The sequence below is a fragment of the Ramularia collo-cygni genome, assembly GCF_900074925.1.
Source record: "Ramularia collo-cygni strain URUG2 genome assembly, contig: RCC_scaffold11, whole genome shotgun sequence".
Classification (NCBI taxonomy): Eukaryota; Fungi; Ascomycota; class Dothideomycetes; order Mycosphaerellales; family Mycosphaerellaceae; genus Ramularia; species Ramularia collo-cygni.
This window is the reverse complement of record NW_019716265.1, coordinates 669,396-690,948: the sequence shown is the minus strand read 5'-3', so window position 1 is coordinate 690,948 and position 21,553 is coordinate 669,396. Positions and strand designations below refer to the sequence as shown.

The 21,553-nt window shown below is 47.0% G+C and overlaps 8 protein-coding genes; 4 read left to right on the top strand and 4 right to left on the bottom strand.

The window, feature by feature from the left end:
* Positions 1-239: 239 nt before the first annotated feature.
* On the bottom strand, positions 240-1,475 carry RCC_07346 (related to tRNA splicing endonuclease SEN2; the record flags this gene model as incomplete). The annotated part of the gene is made up of 1 exon (XM_023772604.1): positions 240-1,475. The coding sequence occupies one exon, from the start codon at positions 1,473-1,475 to the stop codon at positions 240-242; it is 1,236 nt and encodes a 411-aa protein (XP_023628372.1).
* Positions 1,476-1,850: 375 nt separating this feature from the next.
* On the top strand, positions 1,851-3,566 carry RCC_07345 (related to scramblase family protein; the record flags this gene model as incomplete). Its single annotated transcript, XM_023772603.1, has 1 exon — positions 1,851-3,566. The coding sequence occupies one exon, from the start codon at positions 1,851-1,853 to the stop codon at positions 3,564-3,566; it is 1,716 nt and encodes a 571-aa protein (XP_023628371.1).
* A 1,732-nt stretch (positions 3,567-5,298) lies between these two features.
* On the top strand, positions 5,299-5,874 carry RCC_07344 (uncharacterized protein; the record flags this gene model as incomplete). Its single annotated transcript, XM_023772602.1, has 1 exon — positions 5,299-5,874. One exon carries the CDS (start codon positions 5,299-5,301, stop codon positions 5,872-5,874), a length of 576 nt encoding a protein of 191 aa, XP_023628370.1.
* Positions 5,875-6,702: 828 nt separating this feature from the next.
* RCC_07343 (related to CorA family metal ion transporter) lies at positions 6,703-8,739 on the bottom strand (the record flags this gene model as incomplete). Its single annotated transcript, XM_023772601.1, has 1 exon — positions 6,703-8,739. The coding sequence occupies one exon, from the start codon at positions 8,737-8,739 to the stop codon at positions 6,703-6,705; it is 2,037 nt and encodes a 678-aa protein (XP_023628369.1).
* A 1,236-nt stretch (positions 8,740-9,975) lies between these two features.
* On the top strand, positions 9,976-10,367 carry RCC_07342 (related to microsomal signal peptidase 12kDa subunit; the record flags this gene model as incomplete). XM_023772600.1 has 2 exons in its annotated part: positions 9,976-10,023; positions 10,104-10,367. The coding sequence occupies 2 exons, from the start codon at positions 9,976-9,978 to the stop codon at positions 10,365-10,367; spliced, it is 312 nt and encodes a 103-aa protein (XP_023628368.1).
* Positions 10,368-10,773: 406 nt separating this feature from the next.
* RCC_07341 (probable ring-box protein 1) lies at positions 10,774-11,242 on the bottom strand (the record flags this gene model as incomplete). XM_023772599.1 has 3 exons in its annotated part: positions 10,774-10,872; positions 10,945-11,094; positions 11,162-11,242. 3 exons carry the CDS (start codon positions 11,240-11,242, stop codon positions 10,774-10,776), a joined length of 330 nt encoding a protein of 109 aa, XP_023628367.1.
* Positions 11,243-11,688: 446 nt separating this feature from the next.
* RCC_07340 (related to DUF410 domain protein) lies at positions 11,689-12,833 on the top strand (the record flags this gene model as incomplete). XM_023772598.1 has 3 exons in its annotated part: positions 11,689-11,732; positions 11,800-12,093; positions 12,158-12,833. 3 exons carry the CDS (start codon positions 11,689-11,691, stop codon positions 12,831-12,833), a joined length of 1,014 nt encoding a protein of 337 aa, XP_023628366.1.
* Positions 12,834-16,178: 3,345 nt separating this feature from the next.
* On the bottom strand, positions 16,179-16,601 carry RCC_07339 (uncharacterized protein; the record flags this gene model as incomplete). Its single annotated transcript, XM_023772597.1, has 1 exon — positions 16,179-16,601. The coding sequence occupies one exon, from the start codon at positions 16,599-16,601 to the stop codon at positions 16,179-16,181; it is 423 nt and encodes a 140-aa protein (XP_023628365.1).
* Between the last annotated feature and the right edge of the window lie 4,952 nt (positions 16,602-21,553).

Genomic DNA, 21,553 nt, shown 5'->3' with positions numbered 1-21,553 from the left:
CGCAAGAACAGTGCTCGAGTGAACTTTGAAGACCGGCGATTGTGCCGGGAGATAGCTTTGCCGGACACCTTCTTGCTGCGACCCGGCTTCCAGTAGATGAACAGTCATAAGCTGCGAGAGAGTCCTGTATTCTTCGATCCATACCCATTGACCATGTTCTAAATCAGGCGCAGTATCCTGAAGGTGTTGCAGGTAAAGCCCGGATCTCAACAGGCTGACTCCCATCATCCCAGCAACTTTCAATCTCGCATCCGGTTAGCAACCCATCTCCTAACCACAAACTCCCTGATCTTGAAACCACTCAGCATTCTTCCAATATCCACCTCGCCTTTTATTCCCGACTCTTCTGCAGCAGGAACATCAACATAACACAGAACCAGACTCTTGAGCACCTGACTCTGCACTCGATTCACACAGTGTAACCACCACCAATCTTTCGCCTTTCTCTCAGCTTCTTTACTGCCCTTTGGGTATGAAGGAATTACGATGATAGCAAACTCTGCGTGCGAGAATACTGGTCCGCGGTAATAGAGGAGGTAATCGACTCCAAACTTGATCCCCGGCCGTACGACCCAACCTAGAGAGCGGAAGTGGTGGTAGACTGCATAGTTGATCAAGAAAGGTTCTGAAGGTGCAAGGGTTGGTGCGAAGAGTTTGAGCAAGGAGGGTCCATTTCCTAGCGAGATGGCTTCGCTTCGCCCCGTTGTTGGTGATCGGACATCCAGAACTCCAAGACCGTAGGAAAGAAAGAATGTTTCTTCGCGCGTGAGTTGAAGATGTTCTTGATTCTCAATCACCTCGATTCCCTCCTCGCCATCACTCTCCGCTTCGTCCCGAGGGCGTACATCTCGTTTAGTCACTGGGGCATCAACCTTGGCCGCTTCGGCCGCCTCAATTTCCCTCTCGATTCTCGCTGCCTCCTCAGCGCTAATCTTCCCTTCCTCCACGTCCCTCTGCCTCGCAATCTTCTCCGCCTCAATCCGTGCGCGTTCCAATTTGAAGTCCCTCCGTTTAGCTCGTCGTGCATTCGTAGCTTCCTCTGCGGTCGTTCCACCTTGCCTCCGAGCTTGAAGGCGAGCTTTCTCGCGGTCCATCCAGGAGGGCTCACTACGGGAGAGATTTCCTTTACCGAAGAAGCCCATTTCCCATAATGCGCGAATGTGGCCCGGGTCTGTGATGTGGATTGCGCAGGTTGCAGGGGAATAGTAGCCCACGTAGGGAGAAGCGGGGTGGGAGGAGGGTGGTGAGAGGACTTGAGAGATGTAGGCATATGCTAGGCGGAGGAGGGAAAGTGGATTTGTAGGGTGGAATGCAGGAAGTGGGTGGGTTGCCAAAGGTAGAGGTTGCCGGTGGATGTGGGCGTAATTAGGTCGGGGCTTATGATTTTGACGCTTAGGTTTGACGGTCTCTGATTGAGCAGCAACTGGAACAGCCGCTGGTTTATTTGAGAGTAGAGGCTCGGTAGCGGAAGACATAGCTTCACTTCCAGTGATATTCCAGCAAGTGGACAAGTCGGAGTGGCTGGCGATTGGCCTTTTTCTGCGCGAGGTTTCCGAAGATTGCACAACCAAGACTAGCTATTCGTGGGGAGATCCAGTGAGGCAGTCTAGATGTCAATCTCGTTTCGTGCCACCTTTTTTCTTTTGTTGTGATGGATCGCAGACGAAATATGGCGTTCCGCGAGAGATTGGATGGAAGAATTGGAAAGAGTCAGTCTATGATCGACAGGGTCTACCACTGACGGTCCGTTCCGCCGCTACCGTTGGAAGCTTGTGACAAGCAAGTGAAAGTGGTGTTGCATTCTCACAACCTCTGAGTTAAACACATTTCTGCGAGATCACTCCACCACAATGTCCGCAGCACGGTGGGCTCTGCGTCTACCTCGAGCTCGATTGCTTTCAGCCCCACGCCCCGCTCAACGACGATTCCTACGATCCAAACCGCGAATAATCCCTCGGGCAAGCAGTTCCAACCCCAGCAAAGGAATCGAGAGCAACGAGATCGACAACAGACGGATTGAAGTTCCCAAACACGAAGAGACAAGTCCCTCAACAGAAGCAGCCCCCTCAACTCAATCAAATGAACCAGCAACACCCCCGTCAAATGGCAACGCCGCCCTCTCTGCCGCTCTCGCCTCCTCCCCATCTTCCGACCTCATCAGCGAAGTTCACATCCCGCATGATCCTCACTCAGTCCTCCCATCAGAGCATCCAGCCTTGAGCCTCCTTGCCAATTCCTCGTTGATCATTCAACGTCAGATGGAAATGATGAACCTGCTCATCGGTTTTGAGCAAGCAAATCGCTACATCATCATGGACCCTCACGGTGCTACGTTGGGCTACATTGCAGAGCAAGATCATGGGATTGGTAGGAGCCTTGTGAGGCAACTTGCTCGGACACATCGGAGTTTCACAACGCATATCTTTGATAAAGAAGGACGGGAGGTGTTGAGAATACACAGACCTTTTGCGTGGATAAGCAGTCGCATAAGAATCTACGATTGCGTGCCTGAAGGAGGATACAAGGAGAGCGAAGAGACGGGATTGCAAACACAGCAAGTCGAAGGAGTACCAGTCTCGAGAACAAGTCCACTGAAGTTGGAGGAAATGAGGATCATTGGTGAAGCACAGCAACAATGGGCTCCCTTGAGAAGGAAGTACAATCTCTTCACCTTCCGCGAGGAGATCACCACAGCAGAGGTTCCTCCTACAGAAACTACCACTCCTGACTCCGCAATCGAATCCGGAATGGCACAATTCGCCTCCATCAACGAACCTTTTCTCTCCTGGGATTTCACTCTGCGTAACGATTCCTCTGCCCCTGTGGGGAGCGTCAATCGCAACTTCTCCGGGTTCGCAAGGGAGATTTTCACAGACACCGGAGTCTACGCCCTGAGAATGGATTCCGCAGCGCAAACCACCGCTCTCGAGTCCGCAGATGGCAAAGAACTAGAACGCCATGAAAGAGATGGAACCGCAATGACCCTAGATCAGCGAGCCGTAATGCTCGCAACAGCAATCTCCATAGACTTTGACTACTTCTCCCGGCATTCGGGCCAAGGAGGAGGAATGGGTATGATGCCATTTATGTGGCCTATGGGAGGTGGAGCAGCCGAAGGAGGCGCAGTTGGTGGTGCAGTTGGAGGCGCTGCTGGCGAAGCAGGTGCTATAGAAGGTGCGGCTGGCGCTGCCGGTGCTGCCGGAAGAGGGATTGCAGGAAGTGCAGGAAGTGAAGGCGCCGTTGCGGGGATGGGAACCATGGCTGGTTATGAGGCTATGCAGAGGGGTGCTGGCGGTCAAGCTCAATCGCAGGCTCCAGTGGATGATGCGAGTCCGACTGCGGGAGGGAATGATCCCTTTGATGCAGGAGGAGCGGATGGAGGCGTTGGAGGCGGGAGTGAGGATTTATGGGGTGAGAGTGGAGATCCTTGGGGTCAAAGTCAAGATCCCTGGGGTGGTCAGGGAGGTGGTGGTGGTGGAGAGCCGCCTGCTTCTGGTGGTGGTGATGCGGGTGGTGGCGAGGGAGGAGGATGGCTGGATACCATAAGTGACTTCTTTGGGGATTGAGGAAGGAAGCGAAAAAGACTTTACAGAATAGAGATATGATGCCCCATTCTGGTTTCGGCGGACTTTGTATGAGTACATGTATCTACTATGGCAGAGCAATTGTAAGAGATGGTATGAATGGGATATTGGAGATGGTCAAGGCATTGCGTGTAACGGATGCAAGAGGGAAAGACTGTCAGCTTTGAAGACGTCTCCATCTGACGAAGGAACGGGTGGTTCCTTTGATGGGAAGAGCAGAGCAAGAACTGAATGTGCGAAGAAAAGAATTGCAGCCACAGTTGAAATACTGCACAGCTTGATGAGTAGCAGAGAAAGAGGGTCGGGGGCAAACAGATACATCTCTGCTTTCACGTGCACGAGCCGTATGCTACGAATGTCTGTCTTTGACTTGTTTTTCCCGTGATGATAGAGGTGAAGTCATCCAATGTGTTGATTACCGACAGCATGGGATTGTAAGCTACAGCGTCTACGGTGCTCTATCCGATCTTCATGGAGTCGAACGATAGTGGGCGAATACCTTGATAGGTACCCTACCTCCTACCCTGACAACCCCAGGCGCGGTCAATCGAGAATATCTGCTGCTCTGAGAATCCGATGATGCATCGCACGCTCAGATATGATGCGTTGATAACATCTGCGACGTATAATGACCAACCGCGCCGGATCGAACAGGTTCCGAGATGTACTGGCCGTGATATTGCAGAAGAAACGCGGTATGTTATTGATGTGTTGTTGCCTGCCGACTCGTGAGATTTTACCAAACTTTCACATGCGGAAGTCGGGCCGTTTTTCCCGCCCGCCGTCTTCGCCAAATATTTTCACTGATGAAAGCGCACAATAATATTGGCATCGCCCTCGCTTCCGAATCGCACGTTTGACAATTCACCCCTGCAGTATCGCGCGAACAACAATCAACAGATCCGCGCCAGAAACGGCTTTTGCGATGGCTTCCGCCGTTGGAAGTGCAACCTCAACACATCACAAGCCGGCAGCCCCCATGAACGTCCAATTTCCCAGAGGTGGAAAGGTCAGGCAACATCACGATGCAAGCCAGCCTTGTCCCTCCATGATTATTCCAGGGAATACTTGCAGCAAGTATAGGTACTTTGTATGCAAGTCAGAGGCCGTTCTGAATATTCCATGAATGGTGGCGCACGCCATTACGAGGCCATGAGTCTAGACAGAAAAATGCCTTCGAATCGCTTGTTGATGTTCGGTCGCCACGCGGCAGACTTCCCAAAACACCCACGCGGCTTCTCCCCCGTCTCGATTGCAGATGAAAGCAGGCACAAACTACCGTTCCCTCCACCAGCCCGCATGAACTGATCTTTCATTCGCTGGCCCTGTACTGCCAACAACCGCCATTGGTCTGCCCCGTCCAACCTTCTTCCCCTCGGCCTACTTTCTCAACGCGACCGTTTTTCGATTTGCACAGAAACTTCCAACCCGTCAGCAGGCCGGGCGAAATGCATCCCGCACCGCACCGCAGGCTTTGCGCTGGCATGGAACCATTGCTAGCACTGCATTTCCCTTTTACATCCTTCCTCTCTCTCTTCTCTTGATCCTCGTCCATCAACCACCACACTCTCTTTATAGCGCTATACACAATCTCGGTTCAACCAACCACACACTCTCTAACCTACCTTACCCTAACCTACCCTACCCTACCCTCCTTTACCCTACCACACACAGTCTTTACTCCTCCTCCTCCACCCTCAACARCAACAGCAACATGTTCTCCGAGCTGGCCCTTACCTCCTTTTTGGCGGCCACCGCCCTGGCAGTGCCCCACCAGCACGCTCACCAGCACCGCCACTACCAGCGCAACACCCACGCCTCCAACTTCACCATCACGGTCAACAACAACTGCACCAAAGACCTCTCGGTAGCCACCTTCGGCATGTCCGACACCTTCATCATCACCCAGGAATCTGCCACGCATGTTATCGAGCCCTCGTGCTCCGCCAACATCTCCACCAACTACTACGGAGTCGGCATGCGTCTCTCCCCCAACGCCCACCTGCCCATTGCAATGCAGTACCTCCCCCAGGCCATGTTCGAGTACGGCTACTCCAACACCGGACCTCAGGGTCTCTCCGGCACCGCTTACGATCTCTCTTTGATGGGCCACGTTGCGCCTGGAATCAAGGTCGTCCCAGCACACCCCGAGTGCGAACCCAAATGCTGCACCCCGGGAAACTGCCCCATCGATCAGGGCTGGACTTCCGCTGCTCAGAGCTACGCTGCGGACGTTACCTGCTACCAGGGAATGGTTGATTTCGAGGTGACTTTCTGCCCTAACGAGTAGGGAAAAGGGGGGCAAGGAGATGATTGGATTTGCTTCTTGACGACGTATGACCTTTGATTGTTTCGCTTCTTCTTCATCTTCTTCATCATATACGACAACGAACATGTGTATTTTGCTTCGAGAGCAAAAAAAGGACAGAACTGGTTCTGATGATCCTTCTTCCAACACACTTCTATATAGACCTGGGGTTTCTGTGACGGAGTAGACAGACAACCTTTTTTTACGAGCATCAAAAACACAAAAATGAAATAAAATCGAAAAGTTTTGCTTGTTTGAACTGTCCCGTCACATCAACATGTTGGAGATGAGTATACATGTATCCTACTCTAAAAGTAAACAACTTGTATACCTAGGTAATGCTACTTACCTACCTAACCTACCTCAATAGGAGAGGTTATATATATATATAGAAGAGGATTAGAAGATCAACCGACTACCCTACCTAGAAGTAGACAGCAAAAAAACAAAGAGGCAGGGAACAAATCCATTGCTGTCGAAACCAAGAAAATCACAATGAACTTTTACATGTCTTCTCCTAAATGTACATTTCCCCAAAGACGCTGTACTGTACCGCACTGCCTACCTACCTGCTACCTAGATATCCAAAATAACCTATGCACAACAGCAAGCAAAACCTCTCTATACTACCTTATACTATTCCTATACTACTGAACGATCCAAAACTTTGCTATGCCCATGCCCATATCCCAAAACCGCTGTACTGTTCCACGCGATGCCCTCTTTTCAAACCAAAACAACAACAAAAAGTAAAGCTCTATGTGTATACCATTCCCTTTCCCACCCCTCATGCTCTCAAACTCCTGCTTTCTAAATATACTTCAGCCTCTTCGCCAACGTGACCGCAACGACAGCGATACTAAACACCACCCCGACAATTCCAAACCACCACCCGAGTCCCCCACTCCCGGCGCCAGGAACGGGAACATTCATGCCAAACAATCCCGCCACCAGATTCATCGGCACCAGAATGGTCGCGATAACGGTGATTTTGCCCAACAACTCGTTGGCCCGACTACCTTGTTCCGTGTGCTGCAAGGTGATTTGCGTGAGATGATTCGTGTGACTCCGCGACAACATCTTCTCGAAATGCCCGAGATTGGACATCATCGTGACGATGTGATCTTGCACATCGGACAAGTACAAGCCCACGTCTCCGCGCGGTGCAACTGCATACGCTTCATTGCATTTCTTTGCAAAGGATTTGATGACGTCAGCTTTACCTCCCAATAATCTGGTGAGGGCCATAATCTTCTTGCGGCACTCGCCGATTTGCTTCAGCATAGCGCGGGAATCCTCAAAGCGGGCTGTAAAGACGGAGTCTTCGATGGTGTCACTCTCCCGCTCGAGTTCGGAAAGGACGGGGCCAAAGGAATCGACGATTTCATCGATTAGGGCGTAACAGACCCAGTCTGCGGAGAGATTGACGTAATCACGGAGACGACCGATACGTCGTCGCACCGTGGCGGCATGGGTGTTTTGGCAGAAGGAAAAGGTCAGCAATCCCTCGCGGAATACCACGGCGTAGATGTTGATGGGCTCGAGGTAGTCTTCACTATTCTTGTCGRCAGCATAGAAGCTGCGGAAGCAGAGGAAGTAGTAACTCTTGAAGAGCTCCACCTTTTCGCGCGTCTCCTGTGTGGTGATGTCCTCTCGAGTCAAAGGATGGACTCGGAAAGCGCTGCAAATGGTGGAAATCTCCTCTTCAGATGGGTTGAGCATGTCCAACCACCAGACACCTCCTTCTGGTCCGAGTTCGAAAATGTCACGAAACGTCTCTCCTGGCATGAGGAGACCACCCAATTCTGGTGCATGGATCGTCTCATCAATTTCCGACGAGAAGAAAGTCCAGCGGTTGATTTGCTCCATGATGGTGGGAGCGCGAGTTTCGGCGGATCGGTTCTCCTCAATAACCGCATCGTCCTCCTTGTCCTTGTTTCCCTCTGCAGCAGCCGCGAACTTCTCCACATCATCAAAGTAGTCTGAAGGACCACTGTCGCTTCCGTTCTCCTTGGACTTTCGCTGATCCTTGAAGACACGGGGTGTGACATCCTTCTTCTGCGCCGCTACAGGCAAGAAAGGGTGCGAGACGGGCGTCTTGGTGTGAGTTTGAGAGACAAACTCCTCCAAATCCTCAAAGTCGATGGTGTAGGTGTTGGGAGGTTCCTCCGGTGGGAAGCACACGTCTTCGGCGACGGAGCTTCGGATGGAGGCCACATCCGATTTCATCCCCGGCGCATTCTCCTCTCCAAACGTGGGACGACGACGTGGGTGTGTTCCGGCATTGGAGATGGTACGATGAATGGAACCACGATCGGAGACGACCCTGCTGTTGACGGTACCAGAGCGTCCTCGCTTAGCAGGCGCAAAGGCATCGACCGAGTTGGGAGGGGAGGTCGATCGGTGGGATCGATCGGAGCGGATGGAAGCATTGTCTTCCTGTTGATCACGACGAAAGACGGAGCGTCTGGGGACGGCGGGACTGTTAGACCCATGTCCTTGACCTCGTCTCTCCCGGTGCCATTCGAGGTCGGCATTTSGAGATCTGTCGGATCTGTTGCTCTTGACGCTCTTGTCATCGTCGACAATGGCTTGCTCAAAGTCCCTCACAATGGAGCCATGTTGGTCGGGCTGGGGGACTTGGAGCCGGGGAATGACGGGGCGATCTCCATCGACGATGCTGGCCAGAGTCCCTCGTCGGCCTTGTTGGTATGAGTCATGATTGTTAGTGTTGGTGATGACTGGGGGCAGACTCTCGGGTTGAAAGCGGTGGTCATCCAAGTCGGGTTCGGGAGTGCTGTAGCGRGTGTGCGTCGCCGATCGCTCGGAGCGCGTGTCCATTTCCATTGTGTTGGAGTGGATTGGATTGGATGGAGATAGTCTTGTCGTGTCTTGTCTTGTGCTGTATTCTTCTTCGGCTTCGTCGTCCTCTGCTTCTTCTTTCCGGTGACTCTTCGTCTATGACTCGAATGCTCCCCTCCAAGCCAAAAACTCCCTTCACTCCTTCTTCGAGTACCTGGTGGATTCAATTACCCCATCGGTTCCCCTAACTCGTTCAACCTCTCCAGCAGAATATATGAGTGTGTGTGTATATGTGTGTATGATGGTGGTCAATCCGGCCCCAATTATGGAGGCTGCTTGATGTCGCCTCCGACGAACCGCAGGGGTCCGAGGAGAGGGCGAAGAAGGAAGAACGAGAATGCACGAGTCCCCGCCAACTTGGTGGTATTGGTGTCTGGTCCGTCGACGCGCGGTGGTAGCGGTGGGAGGAGCGGTAGGCGATTCACTCCGATGACGACAGTAGTTATCGTCGGTAGAGAGGGGTGCAGTCGAGTCGTCGGGGACTCGACGAGGGCGATGTAGGGGAGGAGGTTGATGTTGCGGCCGGTTAGTCAACACATGGGCCGCGCGGAGGGAGAGTGCGAAAACGGATGTGTGGGTGTGTGTGTGAGTGTTGGGGAATGAGTCGTGGGTGTTGGGGTCCAGTGGTGTGTGGGAGGGTGAAACGACAGCAATGTCGTTCTGGTGGTGGGTAAATAGGACGGGACGTCTTCAACTTCTGCAAGAAAGAAAGAGAAGGACAGGAAAGGCAATCCCGACGCCGTGACAAGGACCCACTTCATGCAAGCGAAAATCCTGGCCGACAATCTCGAATAAAGAACACTTGACCATCCAATGACATTTCACAAATCAAATGCGTGGTTTTCAGGCATACATCGGGCACGGAGATCGAGACGGRTGGAAATCTCACACACATCAACATTCATGCACAGCTCCTCCAAGGCCTGGAACAAAAGATGATGATACCTACGTAGTTGAAGATAGCTTGAAAAGCGCGCAGAGCTATGCCGTACCTTTGCAAGAAAGATCGAGGGTGAATCATCAATGATCTTCACCTCCCTCGTCATCTTGGCAGACGTCCTTCGCGGCAAACGTTAACTTCCGTGCCATCCTTCGGAATCTCCAAGCATCACAAGCCAGCATCCCAGGAAGCTAGTTTCAGTCTAGTCTAGCCATACCAAACCACATCACAGACATCGAAAGACGACCTCAATAGATTGACAACTCCACCAAGATTCAACCATGGACGCCATCCTAGAACAAGCGCGTGTAATCTACGAAGGAGAAATCGTACGTCCTCCCCTCCTCCTTCCTTCCACCTGTCCTCTCCTCCTACATTCCCCCCACATCCTAACACTTCATCTCCATAGGACTTCTCCGGCCAACGCCTCGCCGAACTCCTAACCTACACCCTCCTCACTCTCTCCGGAATCCTCGCCTTCCTCGTCGGTTTCTCCACCCAAGACATTTACAAAACCCTCTACATTGGCGGCGTCGGAACACTGCTCACGTTTGTCGTTGTGGTGCCCCCGTGGCCTTATTTCCAGAAGAATCCTTTGGCCTGGTTGCCTGCGAGGACGGGGGCAGTGGGGCAGAGATTTGATATCGAGGTGGATGGGAAGAAGGTTAGTTGAGGTTGATTTCGGAGGAGGAGGGCATTGATGATGGGTTGGCGCGGAGTTGCAAGGTGTTTCTATGGGATGGCATGGCATTCATGATGCTCTTGCTTGATTGTGAGCAGCTACTGCTTGATATCTGAGTGCATGTGGATGCACATGGCTACAACACCCGGGTATAGCGTATGCTATGCATTTCGTGTGAATGCACTCCGCCCTCCGCATGCTCGTGCTCATTCATCTCCGTCGCTGTCCTTGTGATATGCACCGTCTACTCTCCACCTTGAGCGCATCGTGCCATCCATTGCCCTTGCCATCTCGTGGAAGCCTTCATCCATCAGAGTCCCCGCGCCATCGTCGTCCATGCAGGTCATAATCATCCTCAATTCCATCCCCTCTATTGCACGCGTACGCATGACTTCCATCAACGACCATATTTCTGAAACTCCCAGTCCCGATTATCCAACGGACACACCTGCCTCGTCTTCAACCATCTCGAAATGCAATGGAAGTGAAAGGCGTGCTAGAATCACATCCCTCACAGTTASCACCTCTCTCACCATATTTCCTCAAGAATAAGGGCATCAAATCTTACATTGCAAATTCCCCAAGCCACCGTACACTCCTCACTCGTGGCACTCGCCTGGTTGGCCTGGCAATCAATACACAAGTCCATGATGTGGTTGCGGCAGATGGCGCAGTTGTCGACGACAATGTCCCAGGCCCAGAGTGCCACGGCGTTCCACTAGAAGGAACATGCCCATTAGATTTGTGGATGTAGTATTTTGGGGAGAGGGATGATGGTAGGATACCTTTTTGACTTCGAAGCGCTTCTTCTCTTCGCCTTCGCCGGTGGCCACCTTTTTGGTGGGCTTGGTGGTTGCGTCGGTCATTTCTACGTCGGCCRTGGTGGGTGATGTGTGGTGTGATGTGAGGTGGTAGTTGGTTGTTTGTGGGAGGAATGCGCGCGGGTTGGTGGGGTTGGGTTTGGTTGGTGGAGGCGGCGGCGGTAGTGGTGATGGAGGGCAAGATTGAAATATTGTACTGAGAGGAAACGTTGATGACCTTGCTGGACACGTCAAAAATCTTCACTTTCTATCTTTCAATCCAAGGTGGGTTGGAGAAAGTGGTGTTGTCGGTGGTCATCATCACATGCATGCTTGAAGATGCCGCCTTCGCTTTGGCGTTTAGCTTTCGCTGGTGACGTGAGAAGCTTCTGGACTTTGGAGAGCTGCATCCAACGACCAACATCCAACATTTCTTCACGGATCAACATATTATTCCCTCCTGCCACACCCACACATCCACCACTTCGTAAATCTCCCTCATTCCCGCCAACATGTCGGCCAAGATTCAAAAAGTGCTTGCGCGGCAGAAGAGCAAGTAAGACGATGTCTCCCCTCATGGAAATCCATCCCATCCCACCTTACTGACCCTCTTCCTCCCCCAGAATTGAAGAAGGCGAATTCTACGAAGCCCACCAACAACTGCGCACGATTGCCAACCGCCATGTCAAATCCGCCGATTATGCCGCCGCCATCGATCTGCTCTCCTCCGGCGCTCAGATGCTGCTCAAAGCGGGTCAAGGCGGGTCTGGCTCGGATTTGTGCATATACCTGATGGACGTCTATTCCAAAGCAGACATCCAGTCCGATGTCACCAGCAAGGCGAGGATTCTATCCCTGTTGAAGGCTTTTCCCCCAAACGAGCCGAGTAAAAAGAAGTTTGTGGGCAGTATCGTCGAGTAAGATGTGGAAATCAATATTGATATCACGGGGAACACATGGCTGATGATACTTCTTTGCTAGATGGTCCAGCAAATCCAGTGAATTCCCCGCCGGTGACCCGGAACTGCACCATGTCATCGGCCAACTATTCGCGGAGGAAGGGGAAGTGTACGACGCCGAACGACATCTCACGCTGGGAACAACCGACTCGGCCGCCGTCTTTGCCGACCTGGAATACGCCTTTTACGCCTCCGACGAACCCTCAACAGCCTCGCATTACGTTGCTCGCGCCGTTTTCCCCTACCTCCTCATCGGTAACACCCGCTCCGCCAACAAAACCCTCCTGCTCTTCACCTCCAAACTCTCCTCCTCCCATCCCGGTCTCGGAGTCCAGAGCATCTCCTCCCCGTCCTCCGACATCCGAATCTACCCGTCCCTCCCCCTTCTCAACTTCCTCGGTCTCCTCCTCCTGGCCATTCAACGCGGCTCCGCGGATCTCTTTAAACAACTGAAATCCCACTACGCCGCACATCTCAAGGAAGTGGCAACGTGGGAAGAACCTCTGGCACAAATCGGAGAAATGTACTTTGGCATCAAAATCCCCAGCCAAAGTAACCCGATGATGGACATGATGAGTAGTATGTTGATGGGTGGCAACAATCCTTTTGCCGCCAAAAAGAGGGAGGTCAAGCAGGTTGGTGCTGCTGCTACTGCGGATGCTGCGAGTACTCCTGCGCCCGCGCCCGCTGTGGACTGATTATGATGATGACGATGATGACGAGAATGAAAGATTACATTTAGCGCATGCTTGCTTGCTTGTCTTGGCGATGGCGTTGTAGGCACATAGCGATGTGTCACTTTTGGAGAATACACACCAGACTGACAAGACGTTCTTGATGCCGAATACTAATCAACAAGTTCGACCGTGCTGCTCGTTTGAACGATTGAAATGTCCAGTGACGACGGCTTGATAACCTTGGGATGAGGAGATCATTTCGTTTCAATTTCCTTGCATCTTCCTTCCCTTCTCCTCATACCAGCTACCTCGAGGTATTGTAGTCTCATCCCTCCTCAATTACACCGATGAATCCACACAACTCCCACATTACACGTCAATCCCGCACAGCACTGATCATCATCGACTCCGGTTGTGCAGCTTTCTAGACATCACAAGTTGTTGGTTAGCAGGCTTTCTTCTCTTGACGGTTGAAAGATTTCCTTATTCTTGGATTTTCGGTTCGTGGGAGGTCGGAAGGATGGAGGGAGGGAAGGTAGAGAAGTACTTACTGCCYTTTTGTATACATTCATCTCTACGGGGTGAGATCGAGAGATGCTGGACAGAGGTGGGATTTTGATGTTGTCGTTGGTGCTGGTGTTGTTTCGAAGAGGCTTTGTTGTTGTTGTTGGGGGAGGAGGAGGGGATTGTGTATGCTAGAGCTGTGGTTGCTACTATCAAGAAGAGGAGGATGAGGGATCTCATTTTCGGGGTAGGTTTGTTTTCTTTGGTTTGGGTGAGGAAGGAGAAGGAAGGGAGGAAGGAGAAGAGAAGAGAAGGGTTTGGTTTAGTGGTCTTGAAAGAGCATGTGTTTCGAGGGTCGGATTTCTTTGGGGGGGAAGTTTTCATAGGTTTACTTTTTCGTTTATCCATGGGAATTTTCTGGGAGAGTTCCATGGTCTTGAAATGGAAGGGTTATAAATAAGGGGATGGTATTGTAGTTGTGTGTAGTTGTGTGTGTGTGTGTGTGTGTGTGCGTTAAATTCACTCGACAATGCACATGCACTTGAAGATTTACACTAAAATCACCCAAGAACAAAGACGTCTTGATTCCTTGCGAGGATACGAGTAGAACTAGATAGCTACCTACCCACCACTCACACCACCCCAGTTGCCAAGCCCCCTTCACCTTCCCCTTCCCATATACTCTCCACTCCACCTCCACCCAAAAACATCCATCAACACATCCCCATCGATCAAACACGTCCTCGTCCTCAAAAGAGACAACTTCATACCCTCCCTCCTCAAAAACTTCCCCTCAACCTCCCTCCTCAAACTTCTCCTCAGGCTTCCCATTAGGTTCTTATAATCGGATCCCGCGCCTCATCATCCGCCCGCTGCTTCAAATGCCCCATCCTCTTGGCACGTTCTTCTTTGGCATCGCGATTAAAGAGGTGCAGCTCGCGGTACGCGCGCGCTACTTCAGGGCAGAGCTCGGGATGGAATTTGCATCTGGGCGAGAATGAGAATGCTAGAGCTGTGCTGCTTGCTAGGAGGATGAGGAGGAGGAGGTGTTTCATTGTCTTGGCGGTTGGTAGGATTGTGTTATAGGATATGGTTTGATAGGATGTTGGTAGTAATGGGGAATAGAGAGGCAGGTTTGAGAGAGATGGGGAGGAGGGTTTTTATTATGTTTGTGCTGGATAGGTATGTATGATGGCTTGATGTTTTTCTTTTCGAGGGAAGGAGTGGTATGGGGTTCCTCTTTTGGCTATGATGGCTTGATGTTTTTCTTTTCGGAGGAAGGAGCGGTATGGGGTTCCTCTTTTGGCTATAAGATCCTGCGGTAGTAGTCTAATAGGAGATATAGTACAGATGAGATAAGATGGTTGTGAATGGTAGGTAAAGCATGCCCGTTGTTGATGTAATGTACAGAGTTCACGATGAAGTAAGATCTACCGTAATACACGCAGTTGCTCCACCACTCCTTCCTCTATATCTCTATAAGGAGATGGCTATCTACTAATCAATTACGCCTCCAATCCCAATCCCATTCCCAATCCCAATCCCCTTCCCCTTCCCAATCCCAATCCCAATCCCCTTCCCCTTCCCCTTTCTAATCCCAATCCCAATCCCAATCCCTTCCCAATCCTTCCCTTCCCAATTCCCTTCCCTTCCCTTCCCCTCCCTTCTCCTTACCCTTCCCATCAGATCCTTATACTCCTCCTAAACTACCTATCCCACACGAACTGCCGCCATAACAACTCCTCTTCGTCGTCGTAGTCTTTACTGTAGCGTTCCGGGGGATATTTGCGGAAGGGGTCGGGGTGGTATGAGAGTGCTAGAGYTGTCGTGCTTACTAGCAGGATAAGAAGGAGGAGTTTCATGTTTTCAGCGGCTGCTAGGATTGGATTTGTAGGGATATGGGGGTTTTTTTTCTGGATGTTGGTGGTGATTTGAATTAAGAGGAAGCCCGGTTTGAGAGATGGAAAGGAGGGTTTTTATTATGTTTGTGTTCGAGGGGGGGAGTTTTCTTGATGGCTTGATACTTGCTTTTGGGGAGAGGAATGGTATGGGGTTCTTGTTTTGGCTATTGGATCCTGTGTTTGTCTGATTGGAGATGAGTACCGTTGGATGGATATTAATGACAATCAAGGAATGAAATACGGTACCCCGTCGAATGCTTGATAAAAGATCGTGAGGATTCGTTGAGCTGGAAAACAAGGGATGTTTGTTTTTGGGTGAGGGAATTGTATGATGACTTCGGCATGTCTTTAATGGTACGATACGTGTACTTTTTCTCGTTCGACCAATGGCCATCTCTGCATATCACGACTTCGTCTCTACATCGTCTACTTGAGAGATCTATTGGGGACAGAGAGCTTATAGGACTTCGATGATTCGCCCATGGACTGTCGAAACCAGACTYACTGTGATTGCTTCTGCTAATGCCCCTGGTAGGAATCATAGATAGCCATAACCCACTTCATCTATTGTCAGCCTGTTCCGGCAGCAAGGGCAAGACATTCCTTTTCTGTTTGTAATGTACAGCCGATCAATCATGTAGTCGTGTCATGATTTCCTCTTTCTGCCCGTCGTTTCATACATTTGCAAGCCTGCAATCCCGCAATCCCGCTTGTATCGCCTGACAATATAATACAATGCTCTCCAATGACGGACCCATGACTCCCGGTTTTGAAGAAGAAAACGCCTTTCCAATCAGAAACGCCTTTCCAATCCGAGTCTGCCCGGAACGCCTGGCTTGCCTCGCGGAATTCCAAAGATGATCAAAGTGTATCATTCTCGCATGTATCATCTTCCATTCATCATTCTTGCATGTATCATCTTCCATTCATCATTCTTGCATGCATCATCTCCCATATACATTCAAACAAGGTAGCTCGTAGGAACCGCCTCAGCCGTCGCAGAAGGACAGGGAGGTGGAGTCAAAGCTGGCGTCTCGCCGGGACAGACGGGGAGACAATCGCCGTAGCGCATGCCGCATTCGTTGATGGCGTCGATGCAGATGAATGGACATTCTGATTCGGGGGTGGGTGTAGGTGAAGCTGGGCCGACGTATCCTGGCGGGGAAGAAGCGTAGGTTGGTGGTGGTGGTGGGTTGTACCTCGGCGGGTCGAATGTGGGGTGGAGGGGAGCTTTCTGAGAGAGGTCGCGGGCGGCGCTCTTTGGGGGGCTCTTGTTGAGGTGCTTGTAGTTGGGGAGGTCTTTGGCCCAAGGTGGTACCATGCGCGCGGCGGCGGTGTTGAAGATTGCGGAGAGCATGACCGCGATGAGGAGTGGGTAGAGCATGATGGTGGTGGTTTTGAGTGAGGTGATGTGATGCGTGGTGGGATGCCTCGGCGACAATGAAGAGGGAGGAGGATCACGTTGAGTGGAGAGATGTGAGGTGGTGGAGGTGGAAAGGAGACGAGGATTAACGTTGCGCCAGGTTGTTGTTGGCGCGATAGTATGATTTATATTTTGTGGAATTTTGACGTTGACATGAATCGACCAACGTTCGAAACTGTCTTACATTTTCCTCAATGACGGAGAAGAACCAGACGATCTACTTACTCGTAGCATGCAGTCGCATTCGGGGGGGGAGTTGTACATTTCCCTCCGACCATGACCATGACCCTGACGATGACGATGCCTTCCTCGAGGGTGAAGATGCAGAAGGATTCATGGACATGTAGTCGAGTGTGTGATAATGGGGATGGTTGTCCTGAAACCTGGTTGCCCGTTGGACAGTTCTGAAGACACGCTTGTGAATCTTACGGCCGTTGGAAGCTTAACACCGCAAGTGTTGTAAAGCTGTTACTAAATTGAGGCGAAGTACGCAGATAACACTAATTAGCATATAGGTAAAAACTCTGCATCTAAGATGCGGCTATATCGTCTAATCCTTAGTTATCTATAGATTACGTACTAGAATTATAACACTCCCCCTTCTAGTAATATTATATATATCTATAGAAAGGATTAGAAGCTATTATCGGCTTTAGTAGCTAGATACTACTACATATGCTTAATATATACGTTATGCACAATTATGCGTGTGTCTTAGGTCCCTATAACTTAATATATATATCTAAGTTCTTTCTAACGCTTCTATAAGAGGCCTCCTTCTTTTAAACTTAACTATTATCTATACTATAATATCCTTTATATTAATCCGCCTTACGTTATATCTAAACACTTAATTAATTATCTATTAAGACACTTAATTAAGTATCTATTAAGATATTTATTATGTTTATAGTAATTAACTATAAAGGTAGTTATATAGCTACTAGTATAGGTAGTAGTAGTAGTAGTAGTAGTAGTCTACTAAAGAAGAATCCTAGCCGCACTAGTTACTAGGCTACTAGTACTTCCTAGAGAGAGAAGCTACTAGAGAAGGTTTAGAATATTCTAAAAGATCTTACTACCTATAAGTATGCTCTAGATATAAAGGGTAAGGTTGTTATTCCCCTATCGCATTTTAACCGTTACTTTATTAAGAGCCTTAATAGAGCCTATAAGGAGGGCCGTAGTAGTAGTCTTAGCTTAGCAGCTATTTTTAAGGATATCTTAAAGAATCCTCTAGCTACCTAGTAGATAGATAAGCTTACTAGTAGAAAGCCTAAGTTTAAGGTTATTACTTAGCCTCGTTTAGCTACTTTTAATACCCTTAGCTCCGGATCTAAGGAGCCTATAGTTAATATTAGTAGTAGTAACAATTACTACCTAACTATTACTACTTCTTTAGTTCGTAGTACTTAGATTAATAGTATTATATATAACTCCTATACTAGCCGTAGTAACACTATCTTTAATAGCTATATTACTATTAAGGGCCTATTTAAGGGAGCTTGCCTAGAGTGTACTATTAATAATTATTACGAGCGCTATAACTTTAGCACTTATAAGCCTACTCTAAGAAACACTTATAACCGCACTAAGTTTAATGCTCGTATTACTTAGAATCTAGATAAGGCTAAGACATCTAAGGCTCCCGATAATCCTCTAGCTATTACCTACCGCAACCGTCCTCTCCTACTAATATATAATAGTAATAGTAGACCTCTTTTTTAGGTATTACCCTTCTAGTCGCCTACTACTCTTAGAAGCCCTACTAGAAATATATACCCTTATAACAATCGCTATCCGATTAACTTCTTAAGATCTCTTCCTACTCTAGGCGCTAGTAGTCGTTATAGAATAGCTATAGTTAACTTTAACTACCTATTAGCTTCTAACCGAGAGTAGTAGAGAGCCTATATAAGGGCTATACTATAGAATGTCCTAGAGAACTTTACCTAGATATAGGATGCTAGTATAGCATTTAACCCTAATAAGATTCGTGCCCGTTAGGATAAGGATACTCCTAATAATAATAACACTAAGATAACCTAAGAGTAGTTAGAATTAGGAGCTATAAGCTCTAGGAGGTAATAGGAAGCCTAAGAGTAGCTAGTTAGTAAATTTCTAGTAGTCTTTCTATAAGTTTAGATAGCTAATATAGTTCCTAATAGTGTTTTTACTTTAACAAATAAAATAGGGTAGTTGTTAAATATTAGTCGGAGGTTCGCAGATTTTTAGGGGTGGAGTAAAAGAGTATCTTAATCTTTAACTAGCTTACTGTCTCCGACAGGTAGTACTTAAAAGTAGGAACTAATGTGTTAATTTTGTTAATTATCTAGAGATGTGTCTCTATCTCCTAAGAAGAGATTTTACCCNAAGTAGGAACTAATGTGTTAATTTTGTTAATTATCTAGAGATGTGTCTCTATCTCCTAAGAAGAGATTTTACCCTATATAGAGTTATATAACCTTATAGCTACTTAGCTCTCTGTTATATTAGATATATAACTATTCTATAACTGCACTTTCTAATACTCCTACTTAGGATAGAATAGACTATATACATTTCCCTAGATCTTTTAAGATTCTATTAAGTGTAGAAAGGTAGTTCTATAGCCTAGTAGTATAATTYTATCTTAGCTACTATCTTAGTGCAATTCCTTAACTTAGTATTATATAATCGAGTATGTCTGTTCGGACATCCTTAATTATATACTTTTGCTAAATTTTAGAATGCTTATTATATGCTAAGATAATTTATATATATCTAGAAGTTTAGACTAGTAAGAGGTTTAGTTAGGCTATCTACAACTATTTCTTTTATTAGAAGGTATTCTATATAGATCTTCTTTTACTACTAAAGTCTTCTTATAAAGTTATATGCAATGTTAATATACTTTAACCTTTTATAAATATGTACATCCTTTATAAGGGTAAGGCAGGCTTAGTTATCCCTAAAGAGTTAAACTAGCCTAAGCTATTTAGCTATATCCTTTCCTGCTTTAATTATTAGTTAAAAAGCAGATAATCTAATAAGCTTAGTTTAATCTATTTCTCTAAGCAATACTAAAAGGAACTGTAATTATTTTATATATGCATTTATTACTATAAACTTAGCTTCTATTRTAGAAGTTGCTATAGATTTCTGCTTCTTACTTATCTATAAAATTAGGGCATTGCATAACTTAAACATATTTCCTAGGATAGAGATCCTATTTAACTTATCTATTATAAAGTCTAAGTCTAAGTACCTAATTAAGTATCTAGATTTAGATCTTATAAAGGTTAATCTAAAGTTAGGAAATAATCTTAGGTACCTTAAGACTTTCTTTAAAGCTTTTAAGTAGGCTTTAGATAGATTACTTAAAAATGCACTTAGCTTTCTAATTATAAAGGTAATATCTGGTCTTGTTATAATTATTAGCTACATCTATATTCTAATTGTTATCTAGTATTCCTCCTTGCTATATCTCTTATTATTTAGGCCTAACTTAATAAGTCCCTTATAATTGTCTATTAGTAAGAGAGTTAGCTTTAAGGATTTTAACTTAATGCCTAGTTTCTAAAGACTTTCCTAAATATAATAGCTTTAATCTAGTTTTAGGGTTCTAAGCTTCCTATTTCTTATAATATTTATTCCTAGGATTCTAGATAGTTCTCTAAGATCCTTAATCTTAAAGATCTTTCTAAATTCCTTCTTAAACTAGTTTATAGAGTTTATTAATAGGGCAGCAATTAGAATATTATTAAYATATRTTATAACTATAAGATTCTTTCTATAATAGAATATTAGATATAGGTTAACCTCTAACTAAACAAATCCTAAATCTTTAAGCTTTAAAAYATAAAGCTAATTCTAGTYTCTAGTAGCTTRCTTTAATCTATATAGGCTTCTTAGGATTTTTAGGACTTAGCTARGGGGAAGATCTACTYCTTTAGGTAGGGCTATAAAAATGTCTTCTTAGAGGTAACTATTTATAAAAGCACTATTAATATCTATAAGATAGAGTTCCTAGTCTTCCTTATAGACTATAGCTATAAATATTCTTAAGGTTTTATATCTAACAGTTAGTGCAAAAGTCTCCTTAAAGTTAATCCTATATTTCTATAAAAAACCCCTTGCTATAAGTCTTGCTTTTAACTTATTAAGGGCACTACTTACTAATCTTTTTATAGTAAAGACCTATTTTAAGGTTATAAGGTTTAATCCTTTTAGAGCAATAGTTAGTTCCTAGGTCTAGTTGCTTATAAGTGAATCTAGTTCCTTCTAGATTGCTTCTATCTATATTGCTCTCTATTCTTTATCTCCTACTACTTCCTTATAGGTAGCTAGAATTAGGATATTCTACTAGTATGCAGTTTAGGTAGCTATTGCAGAGAAAGTAAGTTTATAGAAGATATCTTATATTTCTAGGTCCTAGCCTAGTTTAGAGATTATAGCTAATAGGGCYTATATAATCTCTATTGCTTCTCTATTAGGATTCTAATCCTTTAGCCTCTCTTAGCTTATCTCCTAAAGGACTCTCGGTCCTTTAGATTTAGCTTTAAATCCTTCTATATTACTTATAGCTTTTCTCTTTCTTTGCTCTACCTAAGGTAGAGAATTAACTTAGTCCTTAATTTTCTAGAATTCCCCTATATTTGCTAGGGGAGGAGGAATCTAAATAAATGCTATAAGGGCTAACTTTTTAGTTATAGGTTCCTAGATTAGAATAGGTTTAGGTCTTAGTATATTAGCTAGCCTTCTAAGTGGTTTTCTCTATAGTGCATTTAAGGAAAGATATTTAGATTAAAACTTTAAATCTAAATTACCCCTCCTCTTTTCCTTAAAGAATACTACATTTAAGTGCTGTTTTATAGCTCTTATATCTAGATCCTAGAAAAGCTAGGATTTTAATGTTCCTTTAATATATCCTA